The following is a 24925-nucleotide window of genomic DNA, read 5'->3' as shown; positions in this document are numbered from 1 at the left end:
AGTGTATACCACGGAAGCTGAGCAGCTACCCCACAGACGGTGGGGATACATGGCAAATGTGATCATGAATGGGGCACCACTCTGCATGGAGGTGGATTCAGGCTCAGCGTGTTCGTTGATAAGTGAAGAGACTTACAATAGGCTGTGGCCAAGTGAACCCCCGGCGATGGCTCAGGTCAGTGGCGTGCTACGGCAGTGGTCCCAAGCTCAACTCCAAGTGCTGGGTATGATTCATGTGGATGTTAAGTATCAGGCAGTCAAGGACACACTTCCACTTTACGTGGTGGTGGGGCAGGGCACAAGCCTGCTGGGCAGAGATTGGTTTGAGCCCCTCGGTATTGAAGTGACAGGAGTACACACAGTACAGCGACAGCCCATAATGCCTATGTTGGAGAACTATGAAGAGGTTTTTGGTGAGTTCAGGGCCTGTCAGGGACCGCCAGTCTCAATCGAAGTGGACCCAGGGGTAGCGCCTAAGTTCTTCAAGGCGCGACCAGTTCCTTTTGCATTGCGCAAGAAGGTGGATGAGGCACTGGATAAGCTGGTGAACCAAGGGGTTCTCTTGCCAGTGAAGAACTCCCGTTGGGCCACCCCTATTGTGCCCATTGCAAAGAAGGATGGGGGCCTGCGAATCTGTGGAGATTACAGATGTACGGTTAATACTGCTGTGTTTCCAGATGTGTATTCCTTACCAACAGTTACAGAGCTGTTTTCAACACTGACTGGAGGCACTCTGTTCACCAAGCTGGATCTCAAGCAAGCATACCAGCAATTGGTCCTGGATGAAGAGTCAGCCGAGCTGTTGACAATCAACACCCACAGAGGACTTTTCCGAGCCACAAGGCTGCAGTTTGGGGTGTCTACGGCTGTGGCAATCTTTCAGAGGTTCATGGACACCCTGTTGGCTGGTGTTCCGGGAGTTCAGCCTTACTTGGATGACATACTGATTACAGGCAAGACACAGGAAGCCCATGATGAGCGGCTGCAGGAAGTACTACGCTGGATGGCTGAGGTAGGACTACGCCTTCAGAAGGAGAAATGTGTGTTCGCTGCCAATGGGGTGGAGTTCTTGGGATTCCGAGTGGACAAAGACGGTGTGCATCCGACTACGGAGAAGGTGGAGGTTATCAGAAGCGCTCCCACCCCCAAGAACAAGACCGAACTGCAGGCATTCCTCAGACTGTCAAACTTCTACAGTTGTTTTCTCAAGGGCAAAGCCACAATCTTAGAGCCACTGCACAGGCTGTTAGACCAAGCAACAGTGTGGAACTGGACCTCAGCTCATGAAACAGCCTACAGACAGGCAAAGGAACTGCTACAAGCAGATAAGGTTCTGGCATACTATGATGAAAACAAGCCATTGGTGTTGGTGTGTGATGCCTCACCATACGGGCTGGGAGCTCTGTTGGGTCACATAGAGCCAGATGGCCGGGAAGCGCCTATCAGTTTTGCCTCAAGAACGTAATTACGCCCAGATTGACAAGGAGGCCCTAGCCATCATATTTGGGGTAAAGAAGTTCAGCCAGTGCCTGTTAGGGAGACAGTTCATCATCTACACAGACCACAAGCCACTCTTGGGGCTCCTGCATCACTCCAAGCCCATGCCCCAGATCATCACATCCAAGGGGCTGTGGTGGAAAGGGTGGGCAGCTTTAAGTTCCTCAGAGTCCACATCACGGAAGACCTCTCCTGGTCCCTCAATACCTCCTCTTTGGTGAAGAAGGCCCAGCAGCGCCTATATTTCCTAAGGAGGCTGAAGGGATGCAACCTGTCACCCCGGATCCTCTCTAACTTTTACCGCTGCACAATAGAGAGCATCCTGACGAACTGTATCACAGTGTGGTATAGCAGCTGTCCCTCCTATGACCGGAAAGCCCTGCAGCGGGTAATCAAAACAGCCCAACGCATTACTGGCACCCGGCTACCGACCATTGAGAACATCTACCAGAAACGCTGTCTACGGAGGTCATTGACCATCATCAAAGACCCTACCCACCCCAGCCACAGTTTGTTCGCCCCCCTGCCATCTGGGAGACGCTACAGATGCATTCGCACCCGCACGACCAGATTTAGGAACAGCTTCTTTCCCAGGGCTGTCATCCTACTGAACTCCACAAATAAACTCTAAAGCCTGCACATCTGTCAATGCACTTTATTATGTTTATGTTTATGTTACAAGCCAAATGTATGTTAAATGTCTTAACCAAAATGTACACTCTCGGGAGCCGCAAGCTTACATTTCATTGTACTGCACTTGTGCAGTAACAATGACAATAAAGTTGATTATTATTATTATTATTATTATATCACCGCGTATGCTTCGGTGGAGTCTGATGTTGGGGGCCTACAGTTATGAACTTTGCTACAGGCCTCAGAAGATGCTGGCTAATGCTGATGCTCTGAGTCGCTTGCCTTTGAACCGGCCGATGGCTGAGACGCCACCACCCCTGGAGGTGCTGCTACTGGAGGAGGTTCCGGAGGCCCCACTCCATGCCCAGCGGATTGGCAGCCTCACACAGAAAGATCCAGTCTTATCACGGGTGCTACACTGGCTGCTGCATGGCTGGCCCTCCAAGGTCCAGGAGGAGCATTTCAAGCCCTTCGTTCAGAGGCGCCATGAAATGTCTGCACACAAGAACTGCGTGCTCTGGGGAAGCCGTGTGATGGTTCCTGTCGCCGCAAGAGAGGAGGTGCTGAAAATGCTGCATGACTCACACCCTGGGATTGTGCACATGAAGGTGTTGGCGAGAAGCTACGTCTGGTGGCGGGGGTTGGACGGAGACGTGGAGGAGGTGGTAAAGAGCTGTGAGACATGTCAGCTGACTCACCATAGCCCATCCAAGGCTCCCCTTCACCCCTGGGAGTGGACCACTCGTAAATGGTCAAGACTCCACATTGACTTTGCAGGGTCATTTCAGGGGAAGGTCTTTTTGATAGTGGTGGATTCTCATTCGAAATGGCTGGAGGTTGCTATCATGAGCTCCATGACATCCAGTGCAGTGATCAACGCGTTGCGTTTGCTGTTTGTCACACATGGGGTCCCCGACGTGCTGGTTTCGGACAATGGAGCAGCCTTCACGTCAGCGGAGTTCAAGGCTTTAGCAGGCAGAAACTGGATCCGCCACATGACCACAGCGCCCTATCACCCCTCCTCTACCGGGCAGGCAGAGAGGATGGTGCAAACCACAAAAGAGGCACTGGTGAGGATATCGGTGGGGGACTGGCAAACCAGATTGGCCAGGTTCCTGTTATCACAGCATACCACACCAAACTCAGCAACGGGGAAGAGTCCTGCCGAGATGCTGATGGGTCGCCGGCTGGCGACTGCACTGGACCGGCTACACCCGGACTACAGGGATGAGATGCACACAAAGCAAGAGGAGCTGGCTAAGAAGCACCAGGGCACCGCCAGGCAGTTCGAGCCGTCAGAGACTGTGTTTGCCCGTTGCTATGCAGGAGGAGACAAATGGATGCCTGCCGTGGTGGAGCAGGCCACGGGTCCCCTGTCGTACACCGTCCGTACACCTGATGGCCAGCTACACAGACGCCACGTAGACCAGCTACGGGGTCGTACTCCGGTGAGAGTAATAGAGACGTCACAGGCTAAGCCATTGTCTCCGCCACCTCTGCCAGGCAGTGACGGCCTGCTTCCTGCAACAACGACGGAAGCCACATCGACAGAAGCTGTCACGGAGTCATCAGCCACGGAGGAAGGTTTTCCTGCGGCTAGCAGTGGCACCCCAACTATGCCTGTCCAGCGGCGCTCAAGTCGGGTTAGATTCCGTCCCAGACGCCTGGAGGACTAAGGGGTTTTATCTGGGGGAAATGAGTGTTGTGTTTTGAGTTTTGCTTCAATGAAGTTTGTCCCAGTTCCCGGGTGTTACCTGAAGGGGGTGCTGGGGGGCTCGGTTTTACTTTGTCTTTCACTTTCAGTTTCGGGTTCTGCCATGCAGACAATGTGCTGTAATGTCCACCCACTTATTCAGTAAATAGTAAAAGGTTCATTCCGTCTCCTCTATTCATTACTGTTCGGTCAAGATGCAATAAGGGTTACACCCAGCATTAACTAGTCTGTCTCTTAAAGATGCCAATCAACCTGCTCTGCACTCTCACCGTTTCCTGCTTTTATTCGAGAAGGTTGTATACTTGTGTCGCAGTCAGGGTCGTCACTCTATTTATCTGTGACCTCGGGAGTGTTAAAATGAGTCTGTGCTGTGATGCCTCACCCTGTGACAAGCAAGAATGCTTTTATTGTTAGCGCCTTGCAGTGCTTTGAGTACAAGTTCAATTCAGTTTGCTAATGATTTAAAACAACTCCCTTTTGATACTGTACCATGACATACCGTCAGGGCTACGCTGATATATAAATTAGCTGAGGGTGTTTCCCTCTTGGATGATGCCTCCTGGATTCAGACATGCCAGTTTTACTGGTTTCTCACTTTCCTTCTTGGGCATTTGACATATTTAGCAAAGAAGCAAATTGAAACCAAAGAAATTAAAGGTATAACATTCAGATTATTTATGCATCCTCAAAGACCTTGTCCACTGATACTTTATTTTATTTTGGATTGTTTTTCTAGCCACAGTACCGAAAGTACTTTCTCTCTTAAATTTAAATCTATCTGTAATATTAAAATGCCGGTCTGTAAATCTGACTTTGTACCTCATTGTGAGACCTTCTGGTTTGTGTAGTTTTTATTTCTTTAGCCAGCCTTTCCTCGATGAAACATCATCTCAGTCTGTTAGTAGACTTTGCCTTGTGAGCACACCCGGTTGGGAGCTGGCAGGGAGTGGCTAGAGATTATGGTGGTGGTAACTCCCAACGCGGCATTAATACCATCCCAGCTTCTGCCATTGTGTCATTTTCATTCCAAAGTTCTACTGATGTGGGAACCAGAATACCAAGCGTGGTCTACACGTCACGGAATTGTATTAGTTCTGCAGAGTGCAGACATGGTCTGAACAACTAATAAAACAATACTTTAGCATTTATTAATGGATATTAGTAGAGTGATATATGTTGGCAATAGAAACATAGAAACATAGAAGATAGGAGCAGGAGTAGGCCATTCGGCCCCTCGAGCCTGCTCCGCCATTCAATGAGATCATGGCTGATCATCTAAATTCAGTACCCTGTCCCTGCCTTCTCCCCATATCCCTTGATCCCTTTAGCCTTAAGAAATATATCCAACTCCTTCTTGAATATATATAATGAATTGGCCTCTGCTCCCTTCTGTGCTAGAGAATTCCACAGGTTCACCACTCTCTGGGTGAAGAAATTCCTCCTCATAATAATCATAATCAACTTTATTGTCATTGTTAGTGCACAAGTGCAGTACAACGAAATGTAGGCTTGCGGCTCCCGAGAACGTACATTTAGATTAAGACATTTAAACATTCAACATTCATTTGGCTTTTAATACATTAACATAAACATAACCATAATAAAGTGCATTGGCAGATGTGCAGGCTTTAGAGTTTATTTGTGGAGTTCAGTAGGATGACAGCCCTGGGAAAGAACCTGTTCCTCAATCTGGTCGTTCGGGTGCGAATGCATCTGTAGCGTCTCCCAGATGGCAGGAGGGTGAACAGACTGTGGCTGGGGTGGGTAGGGTCTTTGATGATGGTCCGTGACCTCCGTAAACAGCGTTTGTGGTATATGTGCTCTATGGTCGGTAGCCGGGTGCCGGTAATGCGTTGGGCAGTTTTGACTACCCGCTGCAGGGCTTTCCGGTCATAGTAGCTACAGCTGCCATACCATACTGTGATACAGTTCATCAGGATGCTCTCTATTGTGCAGCGGTAAAAGTTAGAGAGGATCAGGGGTGACAGGTTACATCCCTTCAGCCTCCTTAGGAAATATAGGCGCTGCTGGGCCTTCTTCACAGAGAGGAGGTATTGAGGGACCAGGAGAGGTCTTCCGTCATGTGGGCTCCGAGGAACTTAAAGCTGTCCACCCTTTCCACCACAGCCCCATCGATGTGGATGGGGGTGTGACTTCCGCCTTTAGACTTCCTGAAGTCCACAATGATTTCTTTGGTTTTCTTGATGTTAAGGGCCAGGTTGTTATCGGCGCACCACTTCACGAGATGCCGGACCTCCTCCCTGTAGGCTGACTCATCGTTGTTGGTGATATGGCCTACTACCGTGTTATCATCCACAAACTTGATGATGGTGTTGGAACCATGAACAGCCACACAGTCGTGGGTGAAGAGGGAGTAGAGGAGGGGGCTCAGCACACATCCTTGTGGGGCCCCCGTGTTCAGGGTCAGAGGAGGGGGGAGGTGTGGTTCCCTAATTTGACAGGAATTGTTTGTTAGGAAGTCCAGGGTCCAGTTGCAGAGGGAAGTGTTCAGGCCAAGAGTGTGGAGTTTGGTGGCCAGCTTGTTGGGGACGATAGTGTTGAATGCTGAGCTGTAGTCTATGAACAGCAATCTGATGTAGGTCTCTTTACCATCTAAGTGATTCAGTGCAGAGTGTAGAGCAGTTGTGATTGCATCCTCCATTGATCTGTTTGCACGATAGGCAAACTGGTGTTGGTCAAGAGAGGCGGGAACACTGGCTTTGATGTGAGCCAGGACCAGTCTGTCGAAACACTTCATTATAATGGGTGTGAGTGCGACAGGTCGATAGTCGTTCAGGCACGTCACAGCCGTTTGCTTTGGCACAGGAATAATGGTAGCGGTCTTGAAGCATGTAGGGACTACTGCCTGGGCCAAAAGACAGATTGAAGATGGCGGTGAAGACATCAGCCAGCTGATCAGCACATTCCTTGAGTACCCGTCCAGGGATGCTATCCGGTCCAGCAGCCTTTCGTGTGTTCACTCTGCTTAGAACACCCCTTACGTCGGAGGTCGACAGAGTGAGCACCTGGTCTTCCGGGGGTGGCAAGGCTTTGGTAGCCGGCTCCCTGTTGTCCCTGTTGAAGCGAGCATAGAAGTTGTTAAGCTCCTCCGGAAGGGAGGCATCGCTAACCGTGGGGCTGGTGTTTTTGCTCTTGTAGTCAGTGATGGACAGGATGCCTTGCCACATGCGCCGGGGGTCCGAGTTGTTGTGGAAATGATCCTCTATCCACAGTGTCTGTTTCCTTTTGGCAGTCCTGATACCCTTTTTTAGGTTGGTCCTAGCTGCACTGTAAGCCACCGCGTCGCCAGATTTAAATGCTGCGTCGCGTGCTTTCAACAGCGAGCGGACCTCTCCGTTCATCCAGGGTTTCTGGTTGGGGTATGTCCTGATATTTTTATGGGTCGTGACGACCTCGACGCAACTGTTAATGTAGAATAGCACTGTGGATGTTTATTCCTCGATGTCCTAAATGGTTTACCCCATATCCTTAGACTGTGACCCTTGGTTCTGGACTCCCCGACCATCGGGAACATCCTTCCTGCATCTAGTCTGTCTAGTCCTGTTAGAATTTTATAAGTTTCAAAGAGATACCCTCTCATTCTTCTAAACTCCAGCGAGTACAAGCCCAATCGACCCAATCTCTCCTCATACGTCATTCCTGCCATCCCAGGTATCAGCCTGGTGAATCTTCGCTGCACTCCTTCCATGGCAAGAACATCCTTCCTCAGATAAGGCGACCAAAACTGCACACAATACTCAAGATGTGGTCTCACCAAGGCCCTGTACAACTGCAGCAAGACATCCTTGTTCCTGTACTCGAACCCTCTCGCTACGAAGGCCAACATACCATTTGCCTTCTTAACCGCCTGCTGCACCTGCATGCTTACCTTCAGCAACTGGTGCACAAGGACGCCCAGGTCTCGTTGCACTTCCCCTTCTCCCAATCTATTGCCATTCAGATAATAATCTGCCTTCTTGTTTTTGACACCAAAGTGGATAACCTTGCATTTATCCACGTTATAGTGCATCTGCCATGCTTCTGCCCAATCACCCAACCTGTCCAAATCATACTGGAGTTTCTCAGCATCCTCCTCACAGCACACACGCCCACCCAGCTTTGTGTCGTCTGCAAACTTGGAGATATTACATCTAGTTCCCTCGTCCAGATCATGAACATATATTGTGAATAGCTGGGGTCCAAGGACCGATCCCTGCAGTACCCCACTAGTCACTGCCTGCCACTCGGAAAAAGGGCCGTTTATTCCAACTCTTTGCTTTCTGTCTGCCAACCAGTTCTCTATCCAAGTCAGTACCTTGCCCCCAATCCCATGTGCCTTAACTTTACACGCTAATCTCTTATGCGGGACCTTATCGAAAGCCTTTTGAAAGTCCAAATACACCACATCCACTGGTTGTCCCTTATCTATTTTACCAGTTACATCCTCAAAAAATTCCAGTAGATTAGTCAAGCACGATTTACCTTTTGTAAATCCATGTTGACTTTGTCCGATCCGGTCACTGTTTTTCAAGTGCTCTGCTATTACATCTTTTATAATGGACTCTAGCATTTTCCCCACTACCGATGTCAGGCTTACCGGTCTGTAATTCCCCGTTTTCTCTCTACCACCTTTTTTGAACAGTGGGGTAACATTAGTTACCCGCCAATCCATGGGTACTGTTCCAGAGTCTATCGAGTTCTGGAAGATGACCAGCAATGCATCTACTATTTCTAGGGCCACTTCCTTAAGTACCCTAGGATGTATATTATCAGGCCCTGGGGATTTATCGGCCTTCAATCCCGTCAATTTCTCTAACACCATTTCCCTACAATTACTGATTTCTATCAGTTCCTCCCTTTCATTAGACCCTATGTTCCCCGACATCTCTGGGAGGTTATTTGTGTCCTCCTTTGTGAAGACAGAACCAAAGTATGTATTTAATTGGTCTGCCATTTCTTTGTTCCCCATTATAATGACATGATCTAACTGGGTTTGATGGATTTATAGTATACAGGTTGATTTATGGTGGCCATTTATTTAGTGTGGATTTTCATGAATGGTCAATTGGGTAAATGAATCACCAGGTGTAGTGTTCAACCATGCAGATAAGGAAAAGCTCAGGTTCAATACCTGGTCTGTGCCAAGCTAGGTAATATTAGCACCCCTGGCCAGGGCAGGAATGAATCAGCAAAGATCCTTTCTGGAAAGCGTGTGGTCATTGAGCAAGAAGAGGATCAGATTTGTTAAGGAGATGCTCACTGTAGTTGAACAGCCTGTCAGCATGGATTGCCTATGTTTACACACCTGAAGAATGAGTGAGTTAGTGGAGGGCAAAAGCCATCCATGGAACTACCCCCAAGCATTTGTCACCTATATATCTTAGTCGGTGCCAGCAAGTTATCTGATCATAGGGGTTGGTGTCACAGTCAAACCCAAGCTTCACTCAATGTTCACTCACCTGGATTACAAAACATATACAGCACAGAAACAGGGCATTCGGGTCAACAGGTCCATGCCGGTGTTTATGCTCCACATGAACTTCCTCCCAACCTCTAGGAATATATGGGTCTTTTTTGGGGTGGCAGGCGGTGACTAGTGGGGTACCGCAGGGATCAGTGCTTGAGCCCCAGCTATTTACAATATATATCAATGATTTGGATGAGGGAACCAAATGTAATATTTCCAAGTTTGCTGACGACATGAAACTAGGTAGGATTGTAAGCTGTGAGGAGGATGCAAAGAGGCTTCAAGGTGATTTAGACAAGTTGAGTGAGTGGGCAAATACATTGCAGATGCAGTATAACGTGAATAAATGTGAAGTTATCCACTTCGGTAGGAAAAACAGATAGGCAGAGTATTATTTAAATGGTGATAGATTGGGAAATGTTGATGTACAGAGGGGCCTGGGTGTCCTTGTCCACCAGTCACTGAAAGCAAACATGCAGGTGCAGCAAGCAGTTAGGAAGGCAAATGGTATGTTGGCCTTCATTGCAAGAGGATTTGAGTACAGGAGCAAGGATGTCTTACTACAGTTATACAGGGCCTTGGAGAGACCACACCTGGAGTACTGTGGGCAGTTTTGGGCTCCTTACCTAAGAAAGGATATACTTGCTATAGAGGGAGTGCAGTGAAGGTCCACCAGACTGATTCCTGGGATGGCAGGACGGTCATATGAGGAGAGATTGGGTCGACTAGGCCTGTATTCACTAGAGTTTAGAAGAATGAGAGGGGATCTCATAAAACTCTAACAGGGCTAGACAGACTGGATGCAGGGAGGATGTTTCCCCTGGCTGGGGGGTCTAGAACGAGGGGTCACAGTCTCAGGATCCGGGGTAGGAGATTTAGGACTGAGATGAGGAGAAATTTCTTCACTAAGAGGGTGGTGAAGCTGTGGAATTCTCTACCACAGAAGGCTGTGGAGGCCAAGTCACTGAATATATTTAAGAAGGAGATAGATTTCCAGACACAAAAGGCAACAAGGGGTATGGGGAGAGAGTGGGAATATGGTATTGAGATAGAGGATCAGCCATGATCATATTGAATGGCGGAGCAGGCTCGAAGGTAGAATGGCCTACTCCTGCTCCTATTTTTATATGTTTCTATGTTTCATCTAAGCCCATTAACATATCTTGATTCTTCCATCCCTGTGCCGGGGCACTGAAGTCAATTGTACTGCTGCCCCAGTTAAAAACAGTTAATTCATCATAGACCAGAGATCAAACCTTGACCTTTCCCAGTCTGTATGGTTCAGTTCCAGCATGAGCAACTGCACCATCATATAACTTGACTGTTAACATCTAGAAATTGAGTACAGATCAAGCAAATTATAGAAACATAGGGCAGGATTTTCATTCAGGTGCGGGTTGGTGTCGTGTAATCCGCATTTCATGTTATCCACACAAATCTAATTCGATGTGGGAGATTGATGCTATTTTAACTAAATTGCCCAATTGAGTTCCAGTGTGTGAGAACCCATGGCAAATGAGTTTCTCCAGTCTGAAAGTCGCCTCCGATGACGTCATCATTGCTGCTGTATTTAAGGTCTGCTAGAAGCCTTGCTTCTTCTGCAGACTGCCAATCTTTTGGCATTTGCTGATACACTGAGCTGGAAGCAGAATGGCCAGAGAAAGACCAAGGTCTGCACACCGTTTTGACGACGTTGCCCTGCAGGCTTTAGTGGAGGGAGCAAGAGCTCACAAGGAGGTGCTCTTCCCTTCATCAGGGAGGAAGAAGCCTCCCCAGCAGACAAAGGCTGTGTGGCTGCAAGTGGCAGAGGAGGTCAACTCCTTATCAGCTACCCTCAGAACCTGGGTACAGTGCAGGAAGAGATTTCATTACCTTCAGCGCACTGGAAAAGTGAGTATGAATTTCCCATCACTCTCAATCTGATCCCCATTGCCTTTCCTCACCAGCACTCAGATTTAGCAATCTCTTCCTCCACATCCCACTTGACACTGACATCCATGCATCCTTACCCATTCCCTCTCTCTCTATGGTCACATTCACCTAACTATTCGACTATGCAACCCTCACACTCCCTATCACTCTGATGCTATGAAAACAACTGACAACACACAGGGAGTGCCCTTGGTCTTGCCAACTCACTCCATCTTTGTCTCCTTCTAAGCATCTATGCTATGGATTCTCTACACTCACTCCTTCATTCTCACTCAACCTCCACTTGTCTCCCTCATTGCAGGAAAAGAGAGCTCACAATAAAAGAGAACGAGCGAGGACAGGAGGAGGGCCACCCTCAGTAGCCCACCTCACCCCCTGGGAGGAGGCGGTACTGGAGATCGTAGGAGTGGAGGACGATGCGCATGTGGGAGACGGACAGACGGGTGCATCACAGCAAGCTGGTGACAGAATAGTTTTCCATCTCTCTCACTGACATTGCATGAGTCGCTGATAATATTTCGGAAGCTCTAACAGATGGACTAATGATCATCTGCAATATGCAATGTGCATGTAACCTTGGCATCACATCTCTGACTCTTTCCTTTACTCCCCCACAGGACCATCGCAAGCACCCATCCCCAATAGCCAGGAGGAACAGGCTGAGCATCCAGACTCCTTAGAGGAAGCTGAAACCTCTGAGGGCGCAGCGTCAGCAGAATTCAGCGCACTCAGCACCAGCGGAGACACTCACACCTCGGTGGGACCTTCGGGACATAGAGCAGTGTTGTCACCTGGTGTATCACAGCTCACAAGTGAGCATCAGCGGATTGTGGAGACAGGGACAGCAGTGGAGAGTGCTAGTCGGAGGGCGCAGGACTCTGCCAGCTCGCCTCAGCTGCATGTCGACCCTCTGCCTCTGGGTCCATCCACAGTATCAGCGGTGATGGCACTCCAGGAAAAGATGCAGGAGTTTCTGGCAGGTTTTGTCTCCAGGGTCACTTGAGTGTGGAGCGAATGCAGGAGTCCCTTGCTAACATGAGCAGAGCCTTTGTGGAGTCATTGGCGCATGAATGCATCACCATGGAGGTGCTAAGTCGCCAGAGCGTTGAAAACATGGTGAGTGTTCAGAATTGACTGACATCTCTGGTGGAGCGATGGTCATCTATTGAACAGAGAAACCAGACCTTCATGGCAGTCCCTCTGAGTAGGAATGCCAGTGCAGATACAGGTCCCCATGGCACCCCTGATGTACAGCAAGGTGCTCTCAAGCCACTTGCAAGCGCTGAGGGTGACCTGACCCATGAGAGGGAAGATACACATACTTGGGCTTAAAAATCAGTTCTACGGGAAACTTCAAACTGGCTGTGAATGAACTGAAAGAGAAAGCAAGAAGGGCTTTCTATGCCATCAAAAAATCAATCCAAATAGAAATCCCAATTAGCATTTGGCTCAAAATTTTCAAATCAGTGATTGAACCAATTGCACTCTATGGCAGTGAGGTCTGGGGACCACTAACACAACAAGATTTTGCAAAATGGGACAAACACCCAATTGAGATCCTACATGCGGAATTCTGTAAAAGTATCCTCCGGACTCAAAGGAAAACAGTAAACAATGCATGCAGGGCGGAACTAGGCCAATACCCATTAATAATCACCATCCAAAAAAGAGCCACCAAATTTTGGAATCACCTACAAATGAGCAACCCCCAATGCTATCACTGCGACGCCCTGAAATGCCAAGAGCTGACCATAAAGAAGAATACCCTCAGTCAACTAGTCCTGGGACTCAGTGAAGTAACTACTAACAATAGTATCCCAGGCTGCTGTGGGAGGCAAAGGAGGAGATTGCAGGGGCTCTGACACAAATTTTCAGAACCTCTCTGGCCACAGGGGATGTACCAGAGGACTGGAGAACAGCTAACGTAGTACCATTATTCAAGAAGGGTAGCAGGGATAAACCAGGGAATTACAGGCCAGTGAGTCTAACATCTGTGGTAGGGAAATTATTGGAAAAAATTCTGAGGGACAAAATTAGTCTCCACTTGGAGAGGCAAGGATTAATCGGGGATATTCAGCATGGCTTTGTCAAGGGTAAATCATGTCTGACAAATCTGATTGAATTTTTCGAGGGGGTGACTAGGGGGGTGGATGAGGGAAATGCTGTGGATGTGGTTTACATGGACTTCAGTAAAGCTTTTGACAAAGTCCCGCATAGGAGACTGGTCAAGAAGGTAAGAGCCCATGGGATCCAGGGTGCCTTGGCGCATTGGATCCTAAACTGGCTGAGTGGCAGGAGGCAGAGGGTGATGGTCGAAGGTTGCTTTTGTGACTGGAAGCCTGTGTCCAGTGGGGTACCTCAGGGATCGGTGCTGGGTCCCTTGTTGTTTGTGATCTACATAAATGATTTGGACGAGAATGTAAAAGGTATGATCAGTAAGTTCGCAGATGACACGAAAATTGGTGGGGTGGTAAATTGTGAGGAGGAAAGCCTCAGGCTACAGGACGATATAAACGGGTTGGTCAGATGGGCGGAAAAGTGGCAAATGGAATTTAACCCTGGAAAGTGCGAGGTGATGCATTTTGGACGGACAAATAAGGCAAGGGAATACACAATGAGTGGTAGGACCCTAGGAAGTACAGAGGGTCAGAGGGACCTTGGTGTACATGTACATAGATCCCTGAAGGCAGCGGAACAGGTAGATAAGGTGGTTAAAAAGGCATATGGGATACTTGCCTTCATTAGCCGAGGCATAGAATATAAGAGCAGGGAGGTTATGATGGAGCTGTACAAAACGCTGGTGAGGCCACAGCTGGAGTACTGTGTGTAGTTCTGGTCGCCTCACTATAGGAAGGATGTGATTGCTTTGGAGAGGGTGCAGAGAAGATTCACCAGGATGTTACCTGGGATGGAGCGCCTCAGCTATGAAGAGAGGCTGGACAGGCTGGGGTTGTTTTCCTTGGAGCAAAGAAGGCTGAGGGGGGACCTGATTGAGGTGTACAAAATGATGAAGGGCATAGATAGGGTAGATAAAGAGGAACTTTTCCCCTTAGTAGGGGGGTCAATAACAAGGGGGCATAGATTCAGGGTAAGGGGCAGGAGATTTAGAGGGGATTTGAGGAGGAACTTTTTCACCCAGAGGGTGGTTGGAATGTGGAACGCACTGCCTGAAAGGGTGGTAGAGGCAGGAACCCTCACAACATTCAAGAAGCATTTGGATGAGCACTTGAAATGCCATTGCATACCAGGCTATGGACCAAATGCTGGAAAATGGGATTAGACTGGACAGGGATGGATGGGCGGCGCAGACACGATGGGCCGAAGGGCCTCTTTCTGTGCTGTAAAACTCTATGACTCTATGACTATGAATACTAACAATAACCAGTCCCAGGACAGTGACAGGGTAACACAAAGAATTCGACCCAACACAATCGTCGCTAAGCAAAAGGAAAAATATCTGTCATACTGGGCAGAAACAACAAAAACCCAAAGCAAACTCAATTGCTACTTGGCCCTAAACAGACAATACAACATTGCTGATTACCTGACCATGATAAAGGATAACAAACTGAGAAGAACCTTGACAAGGTACAGACTTAGCGAACATAGCCTAGCGATCGAAAAAGGCAGACACAGGCAGACCAGGCTGCCAAGAGAAGACAGGATATGCTCTCACTGCAGTCAGGGAGTAGTTGAGACAGAGATGCACTTCCTCACAGCCTGTGAAAAATATCAGGGCATCAGGGAGAATTTCTATCAAAAATTCTCACAATTATGCCCTGATTTCAGAAATCTGAATGACAACCAAAAACTCCCATTCCTACTGGGGGAGGAGAGAAGCTGTGTAACACTGGCAGCACACTATGTTACAGCTTGCCATGAACAGAGGGACAACCAGTAAACTAAGAAAAGAATATGTATAAACAATGCGAATGTTTATTTATACACTCAGGGATATACCTGTTTATACACTGTATGAATAGAACTGCGTTTATGTGTTCAACCATAAATGTATTTTGATGCTTTGGCAACATAAGATGTACTTTATCATGCCAATAAAGCGATTTGAACTGAACTGAACTGAACTGGTGGCAGACATCAAGGAAGTGGGGGCTCCTCTCCAAGCGCTCACACTTCCATGCCACTGCAGAGCCCTCGGTCAGAGCCCCACCAGAGTCCACACCGAACTGAGATCGGCGTCTCAACCCCTGCACAGCCGCAGGAGCAGCTGACTGTTGATGAGCCCTCACAGGTTCGTCCCCAGAGGACGCCTGCCAAAGGTGTTGAGACAGGAGCAGCAAGAAACTGAGCAAGGGGCCTCCACATCTGCTGAAGGCACAGGGGAAGCAGCACGTAGGAGCATGCGTAAGAGAAAGATACTGCACAAATAGTCACAAGGGTAGTCACTTGTTGAAATTTGATGTTTTATGTGTAAAAGCCATCATATGAATCATGTACATAAAAAATCTGATGGCTACTGCTGTAGTTGTGGTGTGTGTCATTTCGCGAATGGGACTTCCCTTTTGAGGGCTTAGGATTACTTGCAATTATCAGTATGGTGCTCAAGTTGCTAGGAATCAGTTGGTTCGTGGCCATTGTCGATGCTCAGGTAAGAAGATGAGAGGCAAAAGTGCTTGAGTGGCTAGGCTAAGCAAATCTGGCCAAGATGAGTGCGTTCCTTGCATCCCGGGTAGCTATGTTCTCGCGTACTGCTGCCGCTGGTTGATGGGCCTCTGCAGGATGTTCATTTTCACTCTCCTCCTCTTCCTCCTCCTCCTCCCCCTCCTCATCTGAAGAGGATATGTGAGGAGCCACTTGGTCCTCAGGAATCTGCAAGCCACGACACTGTGCCATGTTGTGAAGTGCACATCAAACCACAACGATTCTGGAGACCCTGGCTGCTGAGTACTGCAGGGCTCCACCTGAGCTATCCAGGTATCTGAAGTGCATCTTCAGCAAACCGATGGTTTGCTCGATTATGGCTCTGGTGGACATGTGGCTGGAGTTGTAGCTCTCCTCAGCTTCATTGGATGGTCTCCTCAATGGCGTCATTAGCCACGTCCTCAGGAGATAGCCCTTGTCTCCAAGTAGCCATCCGTTAAGTTGGTCTGATGGACTGAATCGTGGAGGCACACTAGACTGGCGCAGTATGAAGGAGTCATGGCAACTGCCAGGGTACTTAACACAAACATGCAAAATCTCCTTCTTGTGGTCACACACCAGCTGAACGTTAAGGGAGTGCAAGCCCTTGCGATTGACAAAAATACCTGGATTGTGATGGGGTGCCTTAAGGGCCACATGTGTGCAGTCAACAACGCCCTGCACCCTTGGAGAGCCTGCCAGATGAGCTAATCCAACCACATGCGCCGTGACACTTGCTTGATCCTTGGTGAAATGGATGTGATTGCGTGTGAGGGCAAAGAGGGCATTGGTTACCTGCGTGATGCAAGTGTGTGCGGCCACCTGGGAGATGCCGTTGATGTCTGCTGCTGATCCCTGGAATGAGCCTGAGGCAAAAACGTTGAGTGCGGTGGTGACTTTGACGGCCACTGGTAAGAGTTGTCCACCTTGTCCTCTGGCCTGCAGGTCTTGTTGCAGCATTGCGCAGATGTCACCCACTACCTCTCGCGAAAGTCAGAGCCGCCTTTGGCACTGCTGCTCAGACATGTTGAGATAGCTGACCCTGTGTCTGTAGACCCTGTTTGGGGGGTATCTCCTGCGCCGACGGGCTTCCATGCGCTGGCCCCTTCTGGCCTGTGCATCTTCAGGTGGGTGAGCAGCAGCTTAGCGCGCCTGTTGTTGCTGCTGCTGTTGGGGCTGCTGTTGTTGTTGCTGCTGCTGTTGGGGCTGCTGTTGTTCGGCCTCATCTAATATCCAGAAGGGAAGGAAATAAATGGCTCCCATGCTTCTGGTAGATGCTCAGTTGAGGAAGCGCTCAGTGAAGGTGGCGAGAGGGGTTTCCCAGGAGGTCCCACTGGAGATGGGTGTCAGGCTCCAAACTTCCACAGCTGTGGTTATGCCTTCTAAAAGTTCCCCCAGACCTGAGACTACAAAGTACTGCCACCTGCAAATGATGGCTGATTAAATCTCCTCTTTAATGGTTGACCTGCAGTTGATAGTCAGCAGTCCAATTGTGCTCCCACCAGGTTTCACCGTCGTGTTTCAGAACAGGCGTGTTTCACGTGGGAAAAGGGTTAAAATTGCAATGGCCATTCAAAATGGCATTATAGAGGCAATTTAGTGCTTGTTAAGGTCCTTAACGGCCTATCTCGCCTCTTGGAGGCAGGACCATCAGACACGAATTTTTGAAAATTGCGTGGAGGCGGGATGGAGGTGGGTCCGTCTGCCCGCCAGGTTTTGCAATTTTAACCACCCGCACGCCTCCAATCCCGCCTCCACGGCCCAATGAAAATCCTGCCCATAGAATGGTACAGCACAGGAGGATGCCCTTCGGTCTATTGGGAATTGTTCCCCTTCGAGTATTTATCCAATTCCCTTTTGAAAGTTATTATTGAATCTGCTTCCACCACCCTTTCAGGCAGCGCGTTCCAGATCATAACAACTCACTGCTAAAATAATTCTCCTCATCTCGCCTCTGGTTCTTTTGCCAATTACCTTAAATTTGTGTCCTCTGGTTACCGACCCTTCTGCCACTGAAAACAGTTTCTCCGTATTTACTCTATCAAAACCATTCATGATTTTGAAAACCTCTATTAAATCTCCCCATAAGCTCCTCTGCTCTAAAAAGAACAAACCCAGCTTCTCTAGTCTCTCGACATAACTGAAGTCCCGCATCCCTGGTACCATTCTAGCAAATCTCCTCTGCACCCTCTCTAAGGCTTTGACATCCTTCCTAAAGTGTGATGCTCAGAATTGGACACATTACTCCATCTGGGGCCGAACCAGTGTTTTATAATGGTTTACCATAACTTCCTTGCTTTTGTACTCGATGCCTCTATTTATAAAGCCAAAGATCCTCTTTTAACAGCCTTCTCAACTTGTCCTGCCTCCTTCAAAGATTTGTCTACATACATTCCCAGGTCACCCTGTTCCTGCACCCCGTTTAAAATTGTACCATTTAGTTTATATTAACTCTCCTCGTTCTTCCTAACAAAATGTATCACTTCACGCTTCTCTGCTTTAAATGTGTCTTCCCATTTCACCAGGCTATGTCCTCCTGAAGTCTGCTATTTTCCTCCTTACTGTTTGCTACATTTCCGAGTTTCGTGCCATCTGCAAACTTTGAAATTATGCCCTGTATACCCGTCCATGTCATTAATATATATCAAAAAAGAGCAGTGATCCTAATACCAACTACTGGGGGATACCACTACATAAAAAAGAATGACTTGCATTTATATAGCGCCTTTCACGACCACTGGACGTCTCAAAGTGCTTTACAGCCAATGAGTTACTTTTTGAAGCACTGTTGTACTGTAGGAAACACGGCAGCCAATTTGCACACAGCAAGCTCCCACAAACGTGATAACGAGCAGATAATCTGTTTTAGTGATGTAGATTGAGTGATAAATATTGGCCAGGACACTGGGGATAACTCCCCTGCTCTTCTTCGAAATAGTGCCGTGGGATCTTTTACATCCACCTGAGAGAGCAGACAGGGCCTCGATTTAACATCTCATCTGAAAGACGGCACCTCCGACAGTGCAGCACACCCTCAGCACTGCACTGGAGCGTCAGCCTAGCTTTAATGTGCTCAAGTGCCTGGAGTGGGACTTGAACCCACAGCCTTCTGACTCGGAGGCGAGTGAGCTACCAAGTGAGCCACAGCTGACACTTCCCCCCAGTATGAAAAACAACCATTCACCACTACTCTCTGCTTTCTGTCTCTTCGTCAATTTTTTTTCGATGCCATTGCCCCTTTAATCCCATGGGCTTCAATGTTGCTGACAACTCTATTATGTGGTACTTTATCAAACACTTTTAGAAAGTCCATATACACATTAACCACACTACCCTCATCAACCCTCTCCGTTACTTCATCAAAGAACTCAATCAAGTTAATCAAACATGATTTGCCTTTAACAAATCCATGCTGACTTTCATTTATTAACCCATATTTTTCCAAATGACAATTAATTTTGTCCTGCATTCTTATCTCTGAAAGTTTCCCCACCACAGACATTAGGCTGACTAGCCTGTAGTTGCCGGGTTTATCACTCTCCACTTCTTTTAAACAAGGGTGTAACATTTGCAATCCTCCAATCCTCTGGCACCATGCCGATATCTAAGGAGGGTTGGAAGTAGGTGGCCAGTTACTCTGCTATCTCCACCCTTATTTCCCTCAGCAACCTCGGATGCTTATCCAGACGGGGTGACTTTTCTACTTTGAGCACTGACAATCTTTTCAGTAACTCCTCTTTATCTATTTGTATCCTTTCCAATTTCTCTACAACCTCCTCCTTTACTGTAACATTGGTAGCTTCCTCTTCTTCAGTGAATACAGATGCAAAAGTCTTTTAGTATCTCAGCCATGACCGCTGCCTCCACAAGAAGATCTCCTTTTTGGTCCCTAATTGGCCCCACCCTTCCTTTGACAATTCTTTTACTATTACTATTTATCTATATATATAAAGCGGCTCTTCTGTCTGTCTGTCTGTCTGTCTGTCTGTCTGTCTGTCCGCCTGTTCTCTAGGCGTTTGGAAGTTACACAGCGTACCGACGCGCGCGGCGCCTCAAAAGAAAGCTTGCGATTCCGGACCGGTCATAGGCCTATTTACGTTTCGGCCGGACAAAAATCCCGCCCGCGGTATCCCAAAAACGTTCAGCGTTCCGCTCATCCAGCATCTCATTAGCATTGAGTGACTGTGATGTCGAAGAGCTGCTATGATGTCAGAGCAGTGTTTGTGCTGTCATAAAGAAATCAATGCTTTCACTGTGCCCAGCCTACTCAGCTGGGGTGACTCTCTTCTCTCTCTCCCCGTCTCTCTCTCTCTCCCCCCTCAGTCTCTCTCTCTCCCTCTCTCTATCTCCCAGTCTCTCTCTCTCCCCCAGTCTCTCTCTCTCCTCCAGACTCTCCCTCCTCCAGTCTCGCCCTCTCTCCCCAGTCTCTCTCTCTCTCTCCCCCCTCAGTCCAATTCCAATTCCAATTCAAATGCTTTATTGGCATGAAAGTTTACAGAGAACCATATTGCCAAAGCTTACATAGCAAAAAGGTACAGTTTTCCAACATTCTGTCGGTGTGAATCGATTTGACATTTGTTGGGTACATACAATATTACTTTTAAACAATATTAATTTTAAACAGTCTTTGTACTTCATTTGGTACGTTCAATATTAATTTTAAACATTCTTAATTTTAAACAGTCCTCAGGTTGTGACATGTTGTTACATATTTGGCCCCAAGGTATGGTCTGTCTCCTTCTCCCAGGACTAATCTCAATTTTGACAGGTCTCTCTCTCTCTCTCTCTCCCAGTCTCTCTCTCTCTCTCCCAGTCTCTATCTCCCCCAGTCTCTCTCTCTCTCTCCCCCAGTCTCTCTCTCTCCTCCAGTCTCTCTCTCGCCCCAGTTTCTCTCTCTCTGTCCCCTCCAGTCTCTCTCTCCCCCAGTCTCTCCTTCCCCCCAGTCTCTCTCTCTCTCATAGTAACATAGTAACATAGAGATAGGAACAGGAGTAGGCCATTCGGCCCTTCGAGCCTGCTCCGCCATTCAATGAGATCATGGCTGATCCTCGTCTGAGATCATAGCTGATCTTACCAGTTCTCTCCCCCCACTCTCTCCCTCTCCCCCCAGTCTCTCTCCCCCACTCTCTCCCTCTACTCTCTTTCTCTCCCCATCTCGCTCTCTCTCCCCTCAGTCTCTCTCTCTCTCCCTCTCTATCTCCCCAGTCTCTCTCTCTCTCCCCCTCAGTCTCTCTCTCTCTCTATCTATCTCCCCAGTCTCTCTCTCTCTCCCCAGTCTCTCTCTCTCTCTATCTCTCTCTATCTTCCCGTCTCTCTCTATCTCTCGCCCCAGTCTCTCTACTCTTTCTCTCTCCCCGTCTCTCTCTCTCCCCCCAGTCTCTCTCTCTCCTTCCCTCTCTCTCTCTCTCTCTCTCCTTCCATTTCTCTCTCTCTCTCTCTCTCTCTCTCCTTCCCTTTCTCTCTCTCTCTCTCTCTCTCTCTCCTTCCCTCTCTCTCTCTCTCTCTCCTTCCCTCTCTCTCTCTCTCTCCTTCCCTTTCTCTCCTTCCCTCTCTCTCTCGTCTCCCCCCAGTCTTTCTCTCTCTCTTGCATCACGGGGGACGTTTCATTCCATGTGTGGGCGGGCCTAATACTGCAGCCTCCCGAAACGTCGCGGCCATTTTTTTTATACCGACAGCGACAGCACCATCACAACAAACCCCCACAGTGCTGCTCCGGCACAGTATCCCGCTCCCGGACTGCCGGAGCGGGAGGTGAGTTGGGGTCACTTGGGCCGGGCCTCACAACCGCTCGGCCCGAGACACAGAGCGGGGGAGCGGCAGCGGCCGGCCATAAACCGCGCGGCCCTGTAAACTGCTGTTTTACAAAAAAGCCTGTCTGTCTGTTCTCTATACACGCAAAAGTTAGAGCGTACCGACGCGCGCGTCGCCTCAAAAGAAAGCTTGCGATTCCGGACCGGTCATAGGCGTATTTACGTTTCGGCCGCACAAAAATCCTGCCCGCGGTATCCGAAAAACGTTCAGCCTTCCGCTCATTAGCATCTCATTAGCGACCGTGTGACGTCGATGTCGACCAATTGGACGGCGGCTTCCTTCCTACAGTTGAGTGTCGAGTCACTCGACGATTGACCAATCCTACGCTTCGGTGACCTGACCGGTCGACCAATCGGTGCGTGTGTGGGCGGGCCTTATCCTTCTGAACCGAGGTGAGTGGCCGCCATCTTGATTTTTCACAATTTTTTCCCCACACTTTCAGTGTGTTAGGGAAGTAAGGTAAATATTTGAATTATGTGTTATGGAATTAATTAACAATTTATTTGAGTTTTATATTGTGTTTAGCAACCCCCCCCCCCGCTCCTCACCCTCGCGCAGGGGGGACTCGGGGCCTGAAGCTCAAAAGATTTCTCTCTCTCTCTCTCTTTCTTCCCTCTCGCTCTCTCCTTCTCCTCTTCCCTCTCTCTCCTTCTCCTCTTCCCTCTCTCCTCTGCCCTCTCTCTCTTTCTCCTCTTCCCTGTCTCTCTCTACTTCCCCCTCTCAGGTTTCACGGTGTCGGGGCCGTAGCGCGGGCGGGCCGCCCGAAGTGTCCCGCTCGCTAACGGCCGCCAGGCCGCCTCACGCCGCCCGCACTGACCGCGCATGCGCCGCCCGCACTGACCGCGCATGCGCCGCCCGCGAGAGCCCGCTCCCGGCACCGGCCGCCACTCAGCATTCCCGCTATCGCAACGGCACCGGACCGCAGGCGCTAGGCAGGGGGAGGGGCCGGAGAGAGGGACAGAGGGGAGCGGGGGAGTGGGGGGGGGAGACAGGGGAGGGAGAGGAGGGGAGGGAGGGATAGGACAGGGAGAGGACATGACAGGGAGAGGGGGGACACACAGGGGCAGGGAGACCAAGCGCCCCAAAATTGCCCTCGCAACGCGGGGCTCCCCAGCTAGTATGTTTATAAAAGACTTTTGAATTCCTTTTTATGTTACTGTACCTGCTAATCTATTCTCATACACTCTATTTGCCCTTCTTATTCGGAGTGACTATTTGCACGGCGTTTTTTGACTCTCTCTGTGCATGTGCGCCTGTTTGGTACTGTGCATGCGCATTCGTTCCTGTCGCACATGCGCAGTACGACATACGAGGAAGCCGGAAGTGGGGCCTACTGAACCACATTGCTGAGCCTGGAGCCTGCTATTGGGGATTTTGGGTTATCTTTCGAAAATCAATGACTAGACTAAAGGAGCCTCCAGAACTTTTGTCTAGAATATCGCTGTGATTATCTACACGAACATTTTTGCAGCCTTCAGAGAGAGTGAGGGAATCGGAGGGGAGAGAGAGAGAGAGAGGAGGGGGAGACACAGAGGTAATCAGAGGGGAGAGAGAGAGAGGAGGGGGGAGAGAGAGGATCGAAGGGGGAGAAAGAGAGATGATCGGAGGGGGGAGAGTGAGGGGACAGAGGGGATCTGAGGGGGAGAGAGGGGGGATCGGAGGGGGGAGAGAGAGAGGAGGGGGAGAGAGAGGTAATCAGAGGGGAGAGAGAGAGAGGATTGGAGGGAGAGAGAGAGGGGGAGAGAGAGAGGGGATGGGGAGAGAGAGAGGGGGAAAGAGGGAATCAGAGGGGGGAGTGAGAGGAGAGGGGGAGAGAGACAGAGAGGAGGAGGAGTGAGAGGGAGGAGGGGCGGGGAGAGGAAGTCAGGAACTCGGGGAGAGAAGGCCAGGAACTCGGGGGTGGGGGGGTAAAGAGCACGGAGGGCACAGTGGGGATGGGGGAAGAACGTGATCCAGGTCTAAAGGGGGGGATGAGAGCGAGAACGTGATCCAGGTGGTAAGACGGATCACGTTCATCCAATCCCACCCCCTTTACACCCACATCACGTTCTCCCTCTCCTCCCACTAGACTAGACACTAGTCATCGGAAAGCTGTCCCTATTCACTTCATATCCAAGAAACCTGTTAACAATCCGTGACCCACGCACAATGCCCCATCTATGGGGAGGTGGGGGAGGGTCAGGAACCCGGGGATGGGAGGAATTTGGGCAGGGGAAAGAAGGTCAGGAATCTGGGATGGTGGGGGAGGGGGGGGGGTGAAGGTCAGGAACTTGGGCGGGGGAGAAGGTCAGGAACTCGGGGGTGGGGTGGGGAGGGAGGTCAGAAACTTGGGGTGGGGGGCGGTCAGAAAGTCAAGCTTTCCACTTGCCTCTTGGCGCAAAAGAAGCGGGGAATGTCCCGATCTGGGGCGATGTGCTCAGCAGTGCCACGCGTGGCCACACGAGGCGCTGCCGCGTTGCAGGGGCTCTTCCCTCAATTAAAGGGTAGGGCTCCCCGCTGCAAGCTGCGCATTTTGTTTAGCATCTGCTGGAGAACCGGGGTGCGGGAGTGTCGCGCGAGCAGTGCCGGGCTGACCAATCGTGGCACTCAGCCTGCGTCCGGTGCACTGCATTTTGTTTTTAATTTCACCGATTTTGTTCATGTCGGCCAGCCACCAAGCCTTTAATAGCGCTCCGCGAGCGGCCGGCCTCACCGTTCGCGACACCCTGCAGCAGTCGGTAACATCGCCCGGCGCTGCAGCGGGGCGCGAGGGGGAATTTTTCTCCCGGGGCGCTGCGCTCGGAGATGATGTCATGGTCTCCGGGCGCAGAAGATCAGGCCAATACCCAGCAGTGCCGCCGCTAACTCCTGCGGAATTTCACGGGAGGCGCGGTTATCGCCTCGGGTGGGGGCGAAAAACCATTTGCGCCCCATTAGCACCTCATACCGGAGGCAAAAACGAGGGGAATTTCGCCCCCATAGAAACTTGCTTACAACACAATGCTTACAATAGCAAATACCTGCAGTGAATGTAAGGCTGTGGTTCTATTTTATAATTCTGCTGACAGTCATAGATGGCATGGAGTTTGGAGTTTATTACGTTGCTAGAACCTACTGATTAAACTACAGCCTGTAACTCACTGCCAGATATCTGTTATCATGTATTTGGTTTATGGGCTCCTGACATAATGGGGCAGATTTTGCTGTCAAAATAACCATGAGGCTAATGGCGCACGCCGTTATTTATGCAT

General features: G+C 49.5%; 1 protein-coding gene across 1 annotated transcript in view; it reads right to left on the bottom strand.

Annotated features, from left to right (window-relative positions):
• The window catches only part of LOC147091249 (uncharacterized), an 87881-nt gene extending 72042 nt beyond the window's left edge, over positions 1-15839 (bottom strand). The window contains exon 1 of the mRNA XM_085976490.1: positions 15785-15839. Coding sequence (XP_085832616.1) covers positions 15785-15839 — 55 coding nt within the window. The remainder of the gene's footprint in view (positions 1-15784) is intronic.
• Positions 15840-24925: the final 9086 nt, after the last annotated feature.

This window comes from Somniosus microcephalus, unplaced genomic scaffold, assembly GCF_052327205.1.
Source record: "Somniosus microcephalus isolate GS21.2 unplaced genomic scaffold, FLI_Smic_1.0 unresolved_chr3, whole genome shotgun sequence".
Lineage (NCBI taxonomy): Eukaryota > Metazoa > Chordata > Chondrichthyes > Squaliformes > Somniosidae > Somniosus > Somniosus microcephalus.
Note: the sequence above shows the minus strand (reverse complement) of the source record. Positions and strands in the feature narration are given on the sequence as shown.